This window comes from Lontra canadensis, unplaced genomic scaffold (assembly GCF_010015895.1).
Source record: "Lontra canadensis isolate GAN:19392208 unplaced genomic scaffold, GSC_riverotter_1.0 scaffold15, whole genome shotgun sequence".
Classification (NCBI taxonomy): domain Eukaryota; kingdom Metazoa; phylum Chordata; class Mammalia; order Carnivora; family Mustelidae; genus Lontra; species Lontra canadensis.
Genome location: NW_022631009.1, coordinates 12,278,722 through 12,291,805, shown reverse-complemented (window position 1 = coordinate 12,291,805; position 13,084 = coordinate 12,278,722). Strand labels below are relative to the sequence as shown.

General features: G+C 43.5%; 1 protein-coding gene across 1 annotated transcript in view; it reads left to right on the top strand.

Annotated features, from left to right (window-relative positions):
- Nucleotides 1-240: 240 nt before the first annotated feature.
- Nucleotides 241-13,084, top strand: part of TRHR (thyrotropin releasing hormone receptor) — a 35,729-nt gene continuing 22,885 nt past the window's right edge. Inside the window, exon 1 of the mRNA XM_032858743.1 lies at nt 241-1,029. Within this exon, the coding sequence (XP_032714634.1) occupies nt 241-1,029 (789 nt within the window). The remainder of the gene's footprint in view (nt 1,030-13,084) is intronic.

The following is a 13,084-nucleotide window of genomic DNA, read 5'->3' as shown; positions in this document are numbered from 1 at the left end:
TAGAGTTGCAATAAGGAGTTTTCAGAAGTACACGTGAGCCCAGTTACTGGAGAAACACGGGAGGTGAAAGCAGAGGAAGAGAGAGCTGCCCGTCCAGGACTGGCTCCCTTTGAAACTGGGAGGCTGTGAATGAATTTGGACTGTAACTCTTCACAGGGGGAGAAAGCACGGAGATAAAGGCAGGCCACTGGGAAGAGGATGTTTTGAGAAGTGCTTCCGAGAAACATCAAGCCGGTGAAGATGGAAAACGAGACAGTGAGTGAGCTGAACCAAACACAGCTTCAGCCAAGAGCGGTGGTGGCCCTCGAGTACCAAGTGGTCACCATCTTACTTGTGCTCGTTATCTGTGGTCTGGGCATCGTGGGCAACATCATGGTAGTGCTGGTGGTCATGAGAACCAAGCACATGAGGACCCCCACAAACTGCTATCTGGTGAGTCTGGCAGTGGCCGATCTCATGGTCTTGGTGGCTGCCGGCCTCCCCAACATCACGGACAGTCTCTATGGCTCCTGGGTCTATGGCTATGTTGGCTGCCTCTGCATCACTTATCTCCAGTATTTGGGCATTAATGCATCCTCTTGTTCAATCACAGCCTTTACCATAGAGAGGTATATAGCCATCTGTCACCCCATCAAAGCCCAGTTTCTCTGCACATTTTCCAGAGCCAAAAAGATCATCATCTTCGTCTGGGCTTTCACATCCATTTACTGTATGCTCTGGTTCTTCTTGCTGGATCTCAATATTAGCACCTACAAAAATGCTATCGTGGTGTCCTGTGGCTACAAGATCTCCAGGAATTACTACTCACCTATTTACCTAATGGACTTCGGTGTCTTTTATGTTGTGCCGATGATACTGGCCACCGTCCTCTATGGATTCATAGCTAGGATCCTCTTCTTAAATCCTCTTCCCTCAGATCCTAAAGAAAACTCTAAGACATGGAAAAATGACTCAACCCATCCGAACAAGAATTTAAATGCAAAGACCTCTAATAGATGTTTCAACAGCACAGTATCTTCAAGGAAGCAGGTAAGCAAATCTGAGACACCAAGTCCAGGGGGAAAATGTGGGATAGAGTTCCTTGCAGGATGGGATCAACTTTGCCCTACTTAGCTGTTGGCAAAACCAAAATACAATCATGCCAATGTTTCACAGTGTAAACTTCTGCTTTACCTATTAAATCCATCTCTAAAGTAACCAAAGATCTAAAAATAAGTGGGGAAAATGTGATAGCACACCAGCAGTTCTCAGTGTAGGTGCTGGGATGATACAAGGAAATAGAAACAGAAACTCTAGAAATCCACTTTTAAAATGTGTGTGACTCTCTGGGAAATGTTCTCGAAGTACGTGCACTATTTGTGTCTTCTCTGGGGAGTAGCTGGATAGCTTTAAGTATTCTATGGCATGACAAAGATTTGATAAGATAGTTGGAGAAAAGAGGAGTCAGAGCCGTAATGAAACTTTTCTACCATTCTACAGCTGCTCACTGAGATAGATAACTGAAAGGGGTTCCCGGTCCTGGACTTAGTGGTTTTAGTGGGGAATGAGTCTATCACCCTCTTCCCCAGCTCCCTACAAAGTGTCCCAGCATGCAGAAACTGAAAATGCTCTCTGCTCTGGAAGTATTCTGGTAAAAAGCCTAATACCAAGCTCAATTCTTTTGTCACAAAGAATGGTTACATTTTTTTTTTTTTAATGTGTTTCTCCTGGCAACCATAACCGAAAATCTCTTTACGCTTTCAGAGGGCCAAATGTGGATGCGGTTACAGCTAGACAGTGGTTTTACTAGTGGATGAAGTGTAACTTTGTTACAGTAGATACAGTTTATAAGACAATATAGGAATAAAACACTTCTATATCATACACATTTTCAGCTATATTGACACAATTGTTCCAAGTTCTTTAATGGACTTAGCTTCCAGTTCCTTTTTCTTCTTTGCAAAACAGAATAAACACATTGCAAACAATTAATCTCATAGCTGAGAAAGAAAACTTGAAATCAGCAAAACTGGCTTTTTCTCTTTTTTTCCACTGCAGGGAATACAGTTCTTCTTGCGTGCACAGATAGAAACTGAGCATACTTTTTTAAAGTATGCATGTGGATTATATACATGTTATTACTTCCTGAACTCTAGATTAGCTGTTATATGAAGAATCTTAACTGTACTGGGTGTGGTGCATAAACAATGAATTTTGGAACACTGAAAAAAAAATTAAATAAAAATTTATTTTACTTATTCATTTTTTAAGATTTTATTTATTTGATAGACAGAGATCACAAGTAGGAGAGAGGCAGGCAGAGAGAAAGGGGAAGCAGGATCCCTGCTGAGCAGAGAGCCTGATGCGGGGCTCGATCCCAGGACCCTAAGATCATGACCCGAGCCGAAGGCAAAGGCTTAACCCACTGAGCCACCCAGTCGCCCCAAAAATATTTCTTCTTCTTTTTTTTCCTGAATGCCAAAAAAGTCTAAATTTTATTTGTAATGTTGAAAATATATCATTAAATAAAATTTTTAGAAAAAAATCTTAACTGGACATATGGGCACACACTGAAATGAGCTACTAATGAATGTGGGTGTTGTAGATATGCATGAAATGAATAAGAAACTATAACTTAAAGGGAGTATATAGACCATTTTAAATGATACTCTGAAGTCTGATTTAATAGAACATTTTTTATGAAAGATATCTCAATACTAGACAGGGAAGACCTGAGAACCATTGCCACCTCTTAGATTCCTACCACTTTGGGTCTAGCAGTGCTACCTAATACAAGGCACGTTTGGGCATCCATTACTCAAAACTTGATTAAGGGAAATTTAGAGAGAGCTGTTGACCATCTGCCAAGACAAATATTAACAAATACAGTAAGAAAGTAAAGAATATATACATCTCATTTAGAGATCAAATATGAGTTAATGTCTACAGCAAAGAAGGTCAGTGAGTAAATTTGTTCATTAGACTCCAGTTTATATTCTTGTTATAAATTCTAAAAAAAATTGTTGGTCCGGTCTAATGCCCTTCCTCTCAATTATCGTCATTAGTACCTATCAGCATTAATAATGTGCTTTAAATTGGTAATTAGGTTACATGTTCAAAGGCTCCTGTTTCAAAGCTGTTACAGATAGGCTGCCTTTAGAGAGGTTGGTGACAGAAGAAAAAGTCAAAGATTTGGCTCCAGACAATCCTGGGCTTACATGCGGGGGTTCCAGTTGTATAGTATGAGCTTGAACAGGTAGAACTCTTTGAGCCTCAGTTTCCTAATCTGGGAGAGGAAGATCAATAGCGGCATCCAGGGTCACTAGGAGGGCTCCGTGAGACATCTTATGAAATGGAGTGGTGATTGACACCTGACAATTAGCTCCCTTCCCAGTTTTACAGTGCGTTGGCAACTGTAAGAGAAATACAGGTTCATTCTTTGAAATACTATATACAGTCACCATTTAAACAGATTCATTGTTGAACAGATGTGTACGTGTTATAGTAACTTCTCTAAGGGACTTTTTAATAATTAAGGCATTTGGAAATGTATTCGGAGCATTTGGGTTTGTCACCATAGCATCGCTGTCAGCGTTAAAGAGAGAGGGGCGCCAATTGTCCTGAAATGAGCCAGTCAGCCCCGCCCTTTGAAGAAGTGCCCTGTGACACATGCCAATAACGCGCCCCCTGAGAGACGCGGGCTGGTGTATGAATCAATGGAAATGCACTGAAGTAATATGTCGTGAAATTCAGTCTTGATTACAGATGGGATAGGTGTTCAGAGAAGAGGAAGGAAATTGTGGGGCTAAAGGGATCGGGGAAGGCTTCATGGAAGAGGTGGCATTTGAGAAGGATCTGAAAGGATGGAGCTAATTTGGAAAGTCAGAGTCAAGAGGGACAGCATTCCCCACAGACAGAACCTGGCTGGAATGAGAATGTTACAGGTTTGGACAGGAGACAAGGAAGGGCCCTTGGGTGGGATTTTTATGGTGTCGAGTGATTTGGTTGACTACAATGAGTGATGTATTTGGGGGAGCAGTAAAAAGAAAGATTGGATTAATTAGTGTGTGTGTGTGTGTGTGTGTGTGTGTGTGTGTGTGTGATGAGACAGAGAAGGGGCTGTGAAGGATCCCAACCATCAGGCAGAGAAAGGAATTTTTACTCAGTGTGGGGACAGCCGACAGCAAGGTGGTAAGCAGGAAGTAGTGAGCAAACTGGTTCGGGGGGTGATCAACATGGGGATGAGGCAGATTTGGAGGGCAGGAGATGGGGAGCGGAAAGGCCACCTTGGACATTGTTGGTGGTGATTCAGGCATGAGGTAGGAAGATTCTCTATCAGGAGGACTTAAAGAAAGGTGTGAACCAGAGACATGTTTGAAAGAAAGAAAGGGTGAGTTGTGAACGTAGCAGACATACCAGCTGAGACAGCACAGTTCCAGGGCTCAGAGCTCGGGAGACACAAGCGCCCCGCCTCCCCTTGTGAGTGCCAGTGAGAGCCACGCAAGGCAAGCACTTTTGTCCAAAATCAACATGCTTTCAAAACTTGGCCTTTTTCTCTTCTAAAATTGTTCTTTTCTCAAATCTTCAAAAGGTTCAAATCTCCACCTCCTAGAACCGAGGATCTTTTATTTCACTATTTTCTCTGCATTTTTTTTTCTTCCAGGCAAGTTTAACTTACATTTTAATAAATATTCTCTGGGACAAGTCTTCCTAACCAAGTTAGTAAAATCAAATGTGCTTAGCCTAAGAGAACTCCATTTTAAAAAGGAAATAAAAGAGCATTTATATATAAGGGACAAATGAGCATTTTTTGTTTGTTTTTAACTTTTATCCCCCATGCAGAAAATCCAGATCAGAGCTTTTTCTTTCCCTATGACTTAGAGATTCAATTATATTTTAGGAAACTGACTGAATATTTGGTAAATTGAATCAAGGAAATTACTCAAAACAATGGCTTGGAACTGGGAGATAAAGGATTTATCTGATTGACTAAACCTTTGGCTTTATAATTGGTTGTTCTGATATCGAGGAGACCCAGAGCAAATGAGCCCACTTGACCCATTTCAGCTCTCTTCACACAGTTGCAGAAGAGCTGTCGGTTTTGTCCATTCCAATGCAGAGAGTTGGGTGGATAAAATATTCAAATTATTGACTGCCTATTTCAAAGCAATTGATTGGGTCCTTTGGTATTTTGGAGGCACAAAAATCTTGGTAATGGACTATACTATGGATACACACAGTCAATGCAAATATTTGCTTTCCACTGATCCCGGGGTGTGCAGAATATCGTACGGAGCAGACTAACATTTTTCTTTTGCACCGAGTCTCCCTAGTTCATTCCTTTTTTTCCTCTGGTGGGGGAACTGTGGAACAGAGTCCAAATACAAACTCCATGAGTTTATGGCAAGTTTTTCATTATAGGTTTTATTTGACTGGGGAAGCCTTTAAAATACCAGTCTTTGTTTCCAGAAATTTCTTACAAGCCTTCTACCTTACCAGAGGAACACAGCATGCCCAAGAAACAAAAGACACTTTCCTTTCTAAAGCAACCCATGCCTTTGCTGCTGTTGCTGTTGTTACTGCTGATGACAATTTGAAAGCAATCATGTGTATTATGAAAAACTACAGAAAACCAGGAATAAGAAAAAAGGCCTCCTTTACCCCACCTCCCCAAACCACAGTTTATTAGCATGGGCTTATATTCTTTTTCTTATGGTTTCACTTGGTCTTTGTAATATGATTTCAGTCATATATATATATATATATATATATATATATATACACACACACACACACATATACATACATACTATTTTCCCTGAGACTATTAATTTCAACATTTTATGTAAAGGTGGGGTATAAATCATATATATATATATATATATATATATATATATATATAGGCTCCTGGAAAATGAAGAATCCAGATCAAGAAAGGGCTTAAATGTGTCTTTTCTCTTCTCCCCCTGCCTCCCTCCAACTCCTGACTCCAGTGCTGCTTGCTTTTCAAAGAAATCTTGAACAAAGAAACCCCTCTGAGACAGGAGGGGAAAGGAGGCATAACAGTGTAATATCAGGCTGTAAGCTGGGATATGAGAGGAGAAAGTCCCTTATGTTGTATGGGGGGTTTCATCAAATGGTTCATCTTACTGACAAATTAATGAAACTAAACTCTTCCACACCGGCCTAAATCAGAGGTCTCTCGAGTTTACTGGGACTGTTTTCACAAATCCATTTTTCATTTCTAATGGTTTTTGTTTTGTTTTGTTTCATTTGTTGGGGTTCACCTGTATCCTTCCTAGTAATAAAGGTCACTAAGATGGAAAAAAAAATGTGATTTTTTTTTTCACTTAGCACACAGGTATCTAAGTGAGCCATCTTATCTTTATCATCAAAGAACAGCTTTCCATGTTCCCTTTCCCATCCTGTATAAGGAAAGACTCTGCACATACCCATAAACTAACTCAGCATAAAACCCCTGGACTTATGAGCCTTCTGTCCCTTGGTTAGATGAACATTGTTTATTTCCAGTTTTATATTTGTAGCTTTGAGGCATAATTTCACCAGTACAGAAAAATACATTTTCTTACGTGCTTACAAAAAAGGAGAAGATGTACTCCTGTAGCATTCTTAATTTGGATACACACACACACACACACACACACACACACCTTAAAATCAGCTAACCTTGAGGTGCAACTGGGTGGCTCAGTCAGCTAAGCATTGGGCTCTTGGTCATAACCTCAGGGTTGTGAGTTCGAGCCTCTGCACTCAGGAGGGAGTCTGCTTGAGATTCTCTCCCATCTCCCATCTCTGCCCATCCCCCTGCTCAAGCTTTCTCTCAAATAAGCAAATAAACCTTTTTTAAAAAAAATCAGCTAACCCAGGGGTGCCTGGGTGGCACAGTGGGTTAAGCCTCTGCCTTCGGCCAGGTCATAATCTCAGGGTCCTGGGATCAAGCCCCACATCAGACTCTGCTCAGCAGGGAGCCTGTTTCCCCTCTCTCTCTGCCTGCCTCTCTGCCTACTTGTGATCTCTCTCTCTCTCTGTTAAATAAAGAAATAAAAATCTTTAAGAAAAGTTTAAAAAAAGTCAGCTAACTTTGAAAATGACAAACCATATTTCTTTACGTAGCTTTTTGCACATTCTTCAAATAACAAGCAGATATCCCGGGTTCCAGACAGAGGATGGCTCGGCTAGCTCCTTGTCTTTAGGCTCCTTTATGAGCTAGGGGAAGCGTGAGAGATATGAAGCTAGAGTGAGGTCAACGTTAAGCAAAATTGGGCAATAGGCATTTTATATTCAATATCCTCCTCAACTTAATGAAACGTCCACTCACAATCCCGAAAAAGCACCTAGCACTGCCGTAAGTGTGGGGGCCGCAGGGACACGGAGAGATGAACTCTTCATCTTCCGGGGAGCTCACCGTTGGCAAAGTGCACAAATAATCCTGAGCTGCCCACTGTGTTCTGGATAGAAGACAGGGCTTTGGGAGGGAGAAGCAAAATGGAGGAGAGGGGAGGGAGGCTTCATGGAGTCCCCGACGTTGAGTTGAGCTGGTAAAGATCGACAGAACATCTCAAAGCAGCACTGAGAAGACACAGGGAGAGGGGGGAGCAGAGCCCCAAAGAGGAGAGGCTGGGAGATGACGGGGCAGGTTCAGGGTCAGAGCAGTCTAGTCTCCTCACAGCGGGCCCACGAAAGGCAACAGTCCGGTGAAGGCCGTCTATGCCTGCTGCATCCGACTCCCTTCTCGCTTCTGCAGCTGCGCCCTTTGTCATCCACCTGCTCTGTGTCCAGACCCGCTTACAAGTCTCTAGCACGGGGCTCCAGCAAACACTTCATTGCTTTTTGGACATCACGTAAGCACATCAAACCCAATGTGTCTAAAACTAAACCCATTATTTTTCTTCGTAAATCCCGACTTTCCTCTTTCTTATCTGATAGTCCCAAGTCAAAAATCTGGGAGTCTCTCTAAGGTGCCTTCCACCTTATATAGCCAAGTCCGAGTGATCCTAGCTCATCACTGTCCTGTTCGTTTGCCCCACTCACACCACCATGGGCCTCACGCCCCACTTCTCCCCCGCTCTCATCCAGCACACACCTCACCAGCCTCTTGGGCTCCAATTCCAATCTCCCCAAATCATTCTGTACATTGTTCACTAGGGGCTCCCTCTCCCAGAAATATATTATCCAAGTGATTTGTATGGTTCCCTGAGGCCTATAGTTGAAACATCTTAGCATTAGCAAATAGGATCTTGCCTCCTTCCTGTGTGTTCAGCTTACTCTCCTGTGGCTCTTCTCACTTACACTTCATGCTGCAGTGATCCTGAATTATTTGTAGTTCTCTGAACTTGTTGTGTTCTCTCAGCCAGAATGCCCTTCATCTGGCCAATTCCCAGTGATCTTCTGAGTCTCAGGTCAGATGATGCCCCATGCACCCCCCAAGCCTTCCCTGAATTTCTCGGGCAGAATTATATAACTAAATGCCTAGCTATCACTATGAATGTTAGGTGTTCTACCTATGTTTCCATAATATATAATATATGTTTGCGTATACTGCTAGTTTAGTAATCCTTAAGTATCATAATTGGTGGTTTGTCCACCTCCCTACCACCATTAATATCCTTAAGAGCAGAACCGTGTGTCCTCAGTGAGCTCAGCACGGTGTCTAGCACATAGCAGGCTTCCAAAAGTGGGTACACACAGTCGTGTGTTGCAGCCAGAAAGCACAGGCTTTGGAAGAGGGGTTGTTAGCATCTTTTCCTAACTCTGTGTTCAGTGATGACACATTAGTTGCTTACAATTGGCCATGGGCGGAGTCTTGTAATCTATGGAAATCAGCAAATATGACAATTCAGTGCCTTTCTCTTTTTGGTGGAGAGCCAGTGGTTAAATATTTATCAGCACGTTCCTATGTGTGTGTGTGTGTGAGAGAGAGAGAGAGACAGAGACAGAGCGAGGGAATTTTACACGTATAATGAATGAAGATATAAGAAAGTACATGCCTGGCTTCCTTTGGGGCTCAGTCAATTCCAATACTATTTTGCTCTGTGGAAATACTGTTGTTGATTTATGACATATACTTCTCTGATTTTAAATAAAATTCTCTTGTCCTTTATTAAATCTCTCTTTTAATCCCTTTAAAAAAAGATTTTATTTCATTTTATTTCAAGTAGCCTCCACACCTAACATGGGGCTTGAACCCACAACCCCGAGATCAAGAGTCCCGTGCTCCACTGACTGAGCCAGCCAGGTATCCTTGTTGAATCCCTTTTTTATGCCAAAGTAGCCAAACTAGTAACTACCCAATATAACGGTGACTATGTAAGTAGGAAAGACTTTTTATGGAGATTTCCTTCTCCCAGACAGGACAGTCTAACTTAGAAATATGGCAGAACCAAATAATAATTCACTTTTTATACAAAATCCTGTTGGCTTTCCAATGAGCCTTTAAAATGCTGTCTGTAATGAGAGAGCTGCACTGGACAGGATGGAGAGAGAGGCAGAGTGATGGCAACTCAGAGAAGGAAAACAACATGAGCAGAAGTATAAAAATGAGTGCTCCTGGGTAGCTCAGTTGGTTAAGTGACTACCTTTGGCTCAGGTAGAGATCCTGGAGTCCTGAGATCGAGTCCCGCATCAGGCTTCCTGCTTGGCAGGGAATCTGCTTCTCCCTTTGACCCTCCCTCAAATAAATAAATAAATAAATAAATAAATAAAATCCTTTTAAAAAGTATAAAAATGAGAATAAATCTATCTGAGTAACCCTATGTGACTCATTTTCCTAAAACAATTTGTACACATCATCTTCTTTCAAAAGGAATATCCCCAATCTCCTCTGACTCGCTTTTCAAACTAACATCTGACCCTTTTGTCATTATTTTGGCTTTGTTTATCCATTATTTCTTTAATTCAATAAACATTTATTGAGTGCCAATTTCAAGCCAGGCATTGCTCTGGAAAACCAGTGAGAGTCACTGTCTTTCAGTGCAATATGAAACATTGCTGTTAAAAACAATCAGAGGGCACCTCAGTGGCTCCGTTGGTTAAATGTCTGCCTTCACTTGGGTCATGACATCGGGGTCCTGGGATCGAGGCCTATGTCAGGCTCCCTGTTCAGTGGGGAGTCTGCTTCTCCTCCTTCTGCCCCTCCCCCTACTTATGCAAGCTCTCTCTCTCTCTCTCTCTCTCTCTCTCAAATAAATAAAATCCTTTAAAAAAATGAAAAAAAATATTGGGCTGTACAGTGTGCAGAAGAGGCAACGGGGAGGGGCAAACACTGTACTTAAAGCCCCCAACAGAGTAAGAATCGCTTCTACTCTGCAACGATGAGTGGGTTTTCACCAGCCCAACAAGAAAAATGAGAAAACCTTCAGACCAGCAGAAGTAGTCATTTATGTAACCAAGCTGAGCCCAAGGCAAGACCACAGAAGTTCCGGTGTGTCATCCGGTGTGTCATCCGAAGGTGCCTGAACTTGATTCTGTGGCACTGGGGAACCACCGAAGGCCTTGACCTTGGGAACCTGGCTCATAAAATTGTACAACCGAGGCAGCCAAGAACTAGGGAGACGGACATGAAGCTTTTGCTATCCAGACAAGAAGCCAAAAAGGCTTCAGTTAGGGGCTAACAGCAGCGATGGGTAGGAAGGGAAGTGTATGAGAAATATTTAGGAGGAAAAATCAGTAGGATTTAATGAGTAATTTGACCAATGAAGAAGAGAGAAGTTCCTGAGTGGAGTCCCAGATCCTTGGCTGGGGTGACTGGACAGGTCGCAGCCTTAGTAAGCAAAGCACCTAGCAGAGAGGAAGAGGGGGCTTACCTGTATGTATTCCTTCCCCATGGAGTCAGGCACGTCAAACCACATTTCCCCACACCTACCAGGCTCATGTACGTTTTGCAACGTTGCTCATGTAATTTTCCCCACATGTAAAGCTTCCCCATCTTGATGCTTCCACACCTCTCTGTGAAAAGTCCCCAGCCCAGGCAGCAGCAGGATCGCGAGGTCCCCTACACTGGACTTGTATTGGAAGGCAGGGGAGCACGAGCTCTAGAGTCCGAAAAACCTAAGTCCCAGCTCTTTTACATTTACTCTTGGTTTCCGCAAACCCATCTTCTCCCTGTCCCCAGCACACCGTCCCACGGAAAGTTTCCTAAACTCGCCCCACTTTACCCTGCGTCCAAGGCAGGGTGCACACGCCCCCAGCTGCCTGCGCCCTGCTGCCGCCCTTGGACCCGGACCTATTCCAACCCGCGCGTCCTGACTCACCGCTCAGCGCAGGCTTCCCCGAGCCCCCCTGGCTGCCTGCCGCGCTGGGGCTTCTCCCTCCTCGCCAGCACTTTGTTCCCAGAGCGTGCGGCATGCCCTGTTGCCGCAGTACTTTGTTCAAGGGTCTCTCCCACCGGCTGGTGCCTCCCCCAGCCCCAGCGACATCATCCCATTCGTTTCTGTGTCCAAGAGCCTCCCGCGGTGCTAGGGACACACTGATACCTAAGGAGGAAACACCGGGTGTGAGGAGTGAGGAAGACAGGAGGGTCCAGTGTGACTCCCGCAGTTCCCTCCAGGAGACCCGCAAGGGGTGGGATGCTTGAGGGAAACCTGGAGGGACAGATGTCAAAAGCACCGTCAGAAACCTTCAGGTTAAGGAGAGGATTTGGACATTGTAGATTGTAAGTCTTCAGCATTGGGAAAAACTTACATTGTAAGCTAGATCAGATCAGATATGGGCCTTTGGGGATCATTAAGATAATGGAAAGAAGGTATAATTAGGATTAAATGTAAAGAGAGGGAAGGAGAGGTGGACAAAAATCGCGCTCTGGAGAAATCTCTGATTAGGAGGCTGGAAGAAGACCGGGGTCTTTGCTGGAGACAGAAAGACCTATTTTCCCCTCTTGGAACACGGCCAGAGGGCCAAAGACGGAGTCTTAGTGGCTGCTTTCCCTCCAGGTGGGAAGGAAAATAAAAAAGGAAGAATAAGCCGGGGAGAGAGAGAAGGTTCAGGGAGAGAGAAATTTCGGTGAAAAGAATAAGTGGATTTCTCTAAAACTCGGAAGTCACGGCCTGGCGAACCAGAGTCGAATGCGGCTCTCCGTAGCTGCGTGTGAGGTGCATGAGAACTTAAACTGCGAATTAAATTTGCTCTGAAAATTACACAAGGCTAAATGTGCACGTAAAATAGAATGGATAATGCAAAACACCTGACAGCCCTGTTTCATTGCAATAAAAATAGATAAAATCATCTTGGAAAAGAGAATCCTGCAACCTTTCCTTTCGTGTACAGCCCTGGTGACTTTGGGCTGTCCCCCTAGGATAGCTGGCCTGAGCAGAATTATCCAGTAATTGCAAGTAGGCAAAGTGTCCTGTGCCTCTCCATCCTGTGCCTTCATCGTTTTGAGTTTTAAATGGAATTTATGGCTCCGGGAGAACTCAGCAGATTTTCTGCAAGCCAGCCGCTCTTAGCTTAGAGAAGGAGGCTGTGGCTCAGAGAGGCAGCCCCATCTTGAGGGTGAGAGAGAACAGAGGCAGGGTAAACGCGGAGCACCCCACGAATTTTTAAAGATCATTTGTAAAGTCAAGTAACGGGAGCCTCCAGCAATGGCTGGGACTGATACTCTGCCACGTTTCCTCTGACAGGAGTTCTGCTTAGTGACTGATTCTACTTGGCAAACCTTTGAAAGATGACGCATGTGGAAAATTAGGGTGGGGGAGAGCAGGAGAAAAAAAAATGTGCATGGATATATTTTCTGCTCTACAAAGAAAGATAGGAATAGGCTCCGATTCTGGGTGAATTTATAGGAGAAATAGAAACTAGAGATTATGAAGTGCTAGGTGGATCTCCAGCTATTTCTCTGTTAATCAGTTAGGAGCAATCAAATCAATACTTTTGTATAAACCAACTGTAGCACAGTTGTTCAATAATTCCAGTCCCTTCCAGGGTGTTATTATATGGAATGGGAAAACAGAGCGGTAAGGACAAATTTGCACCTACTTGTCTATGGCTTAATTGAAAACCTACTATGTATCAGGCACAGTGTTAGGTACGAGGATACAAACATGAGTAAGGTAGAACTCCTGCTCACAAAAAGTTCACAGTCTAATAGGAA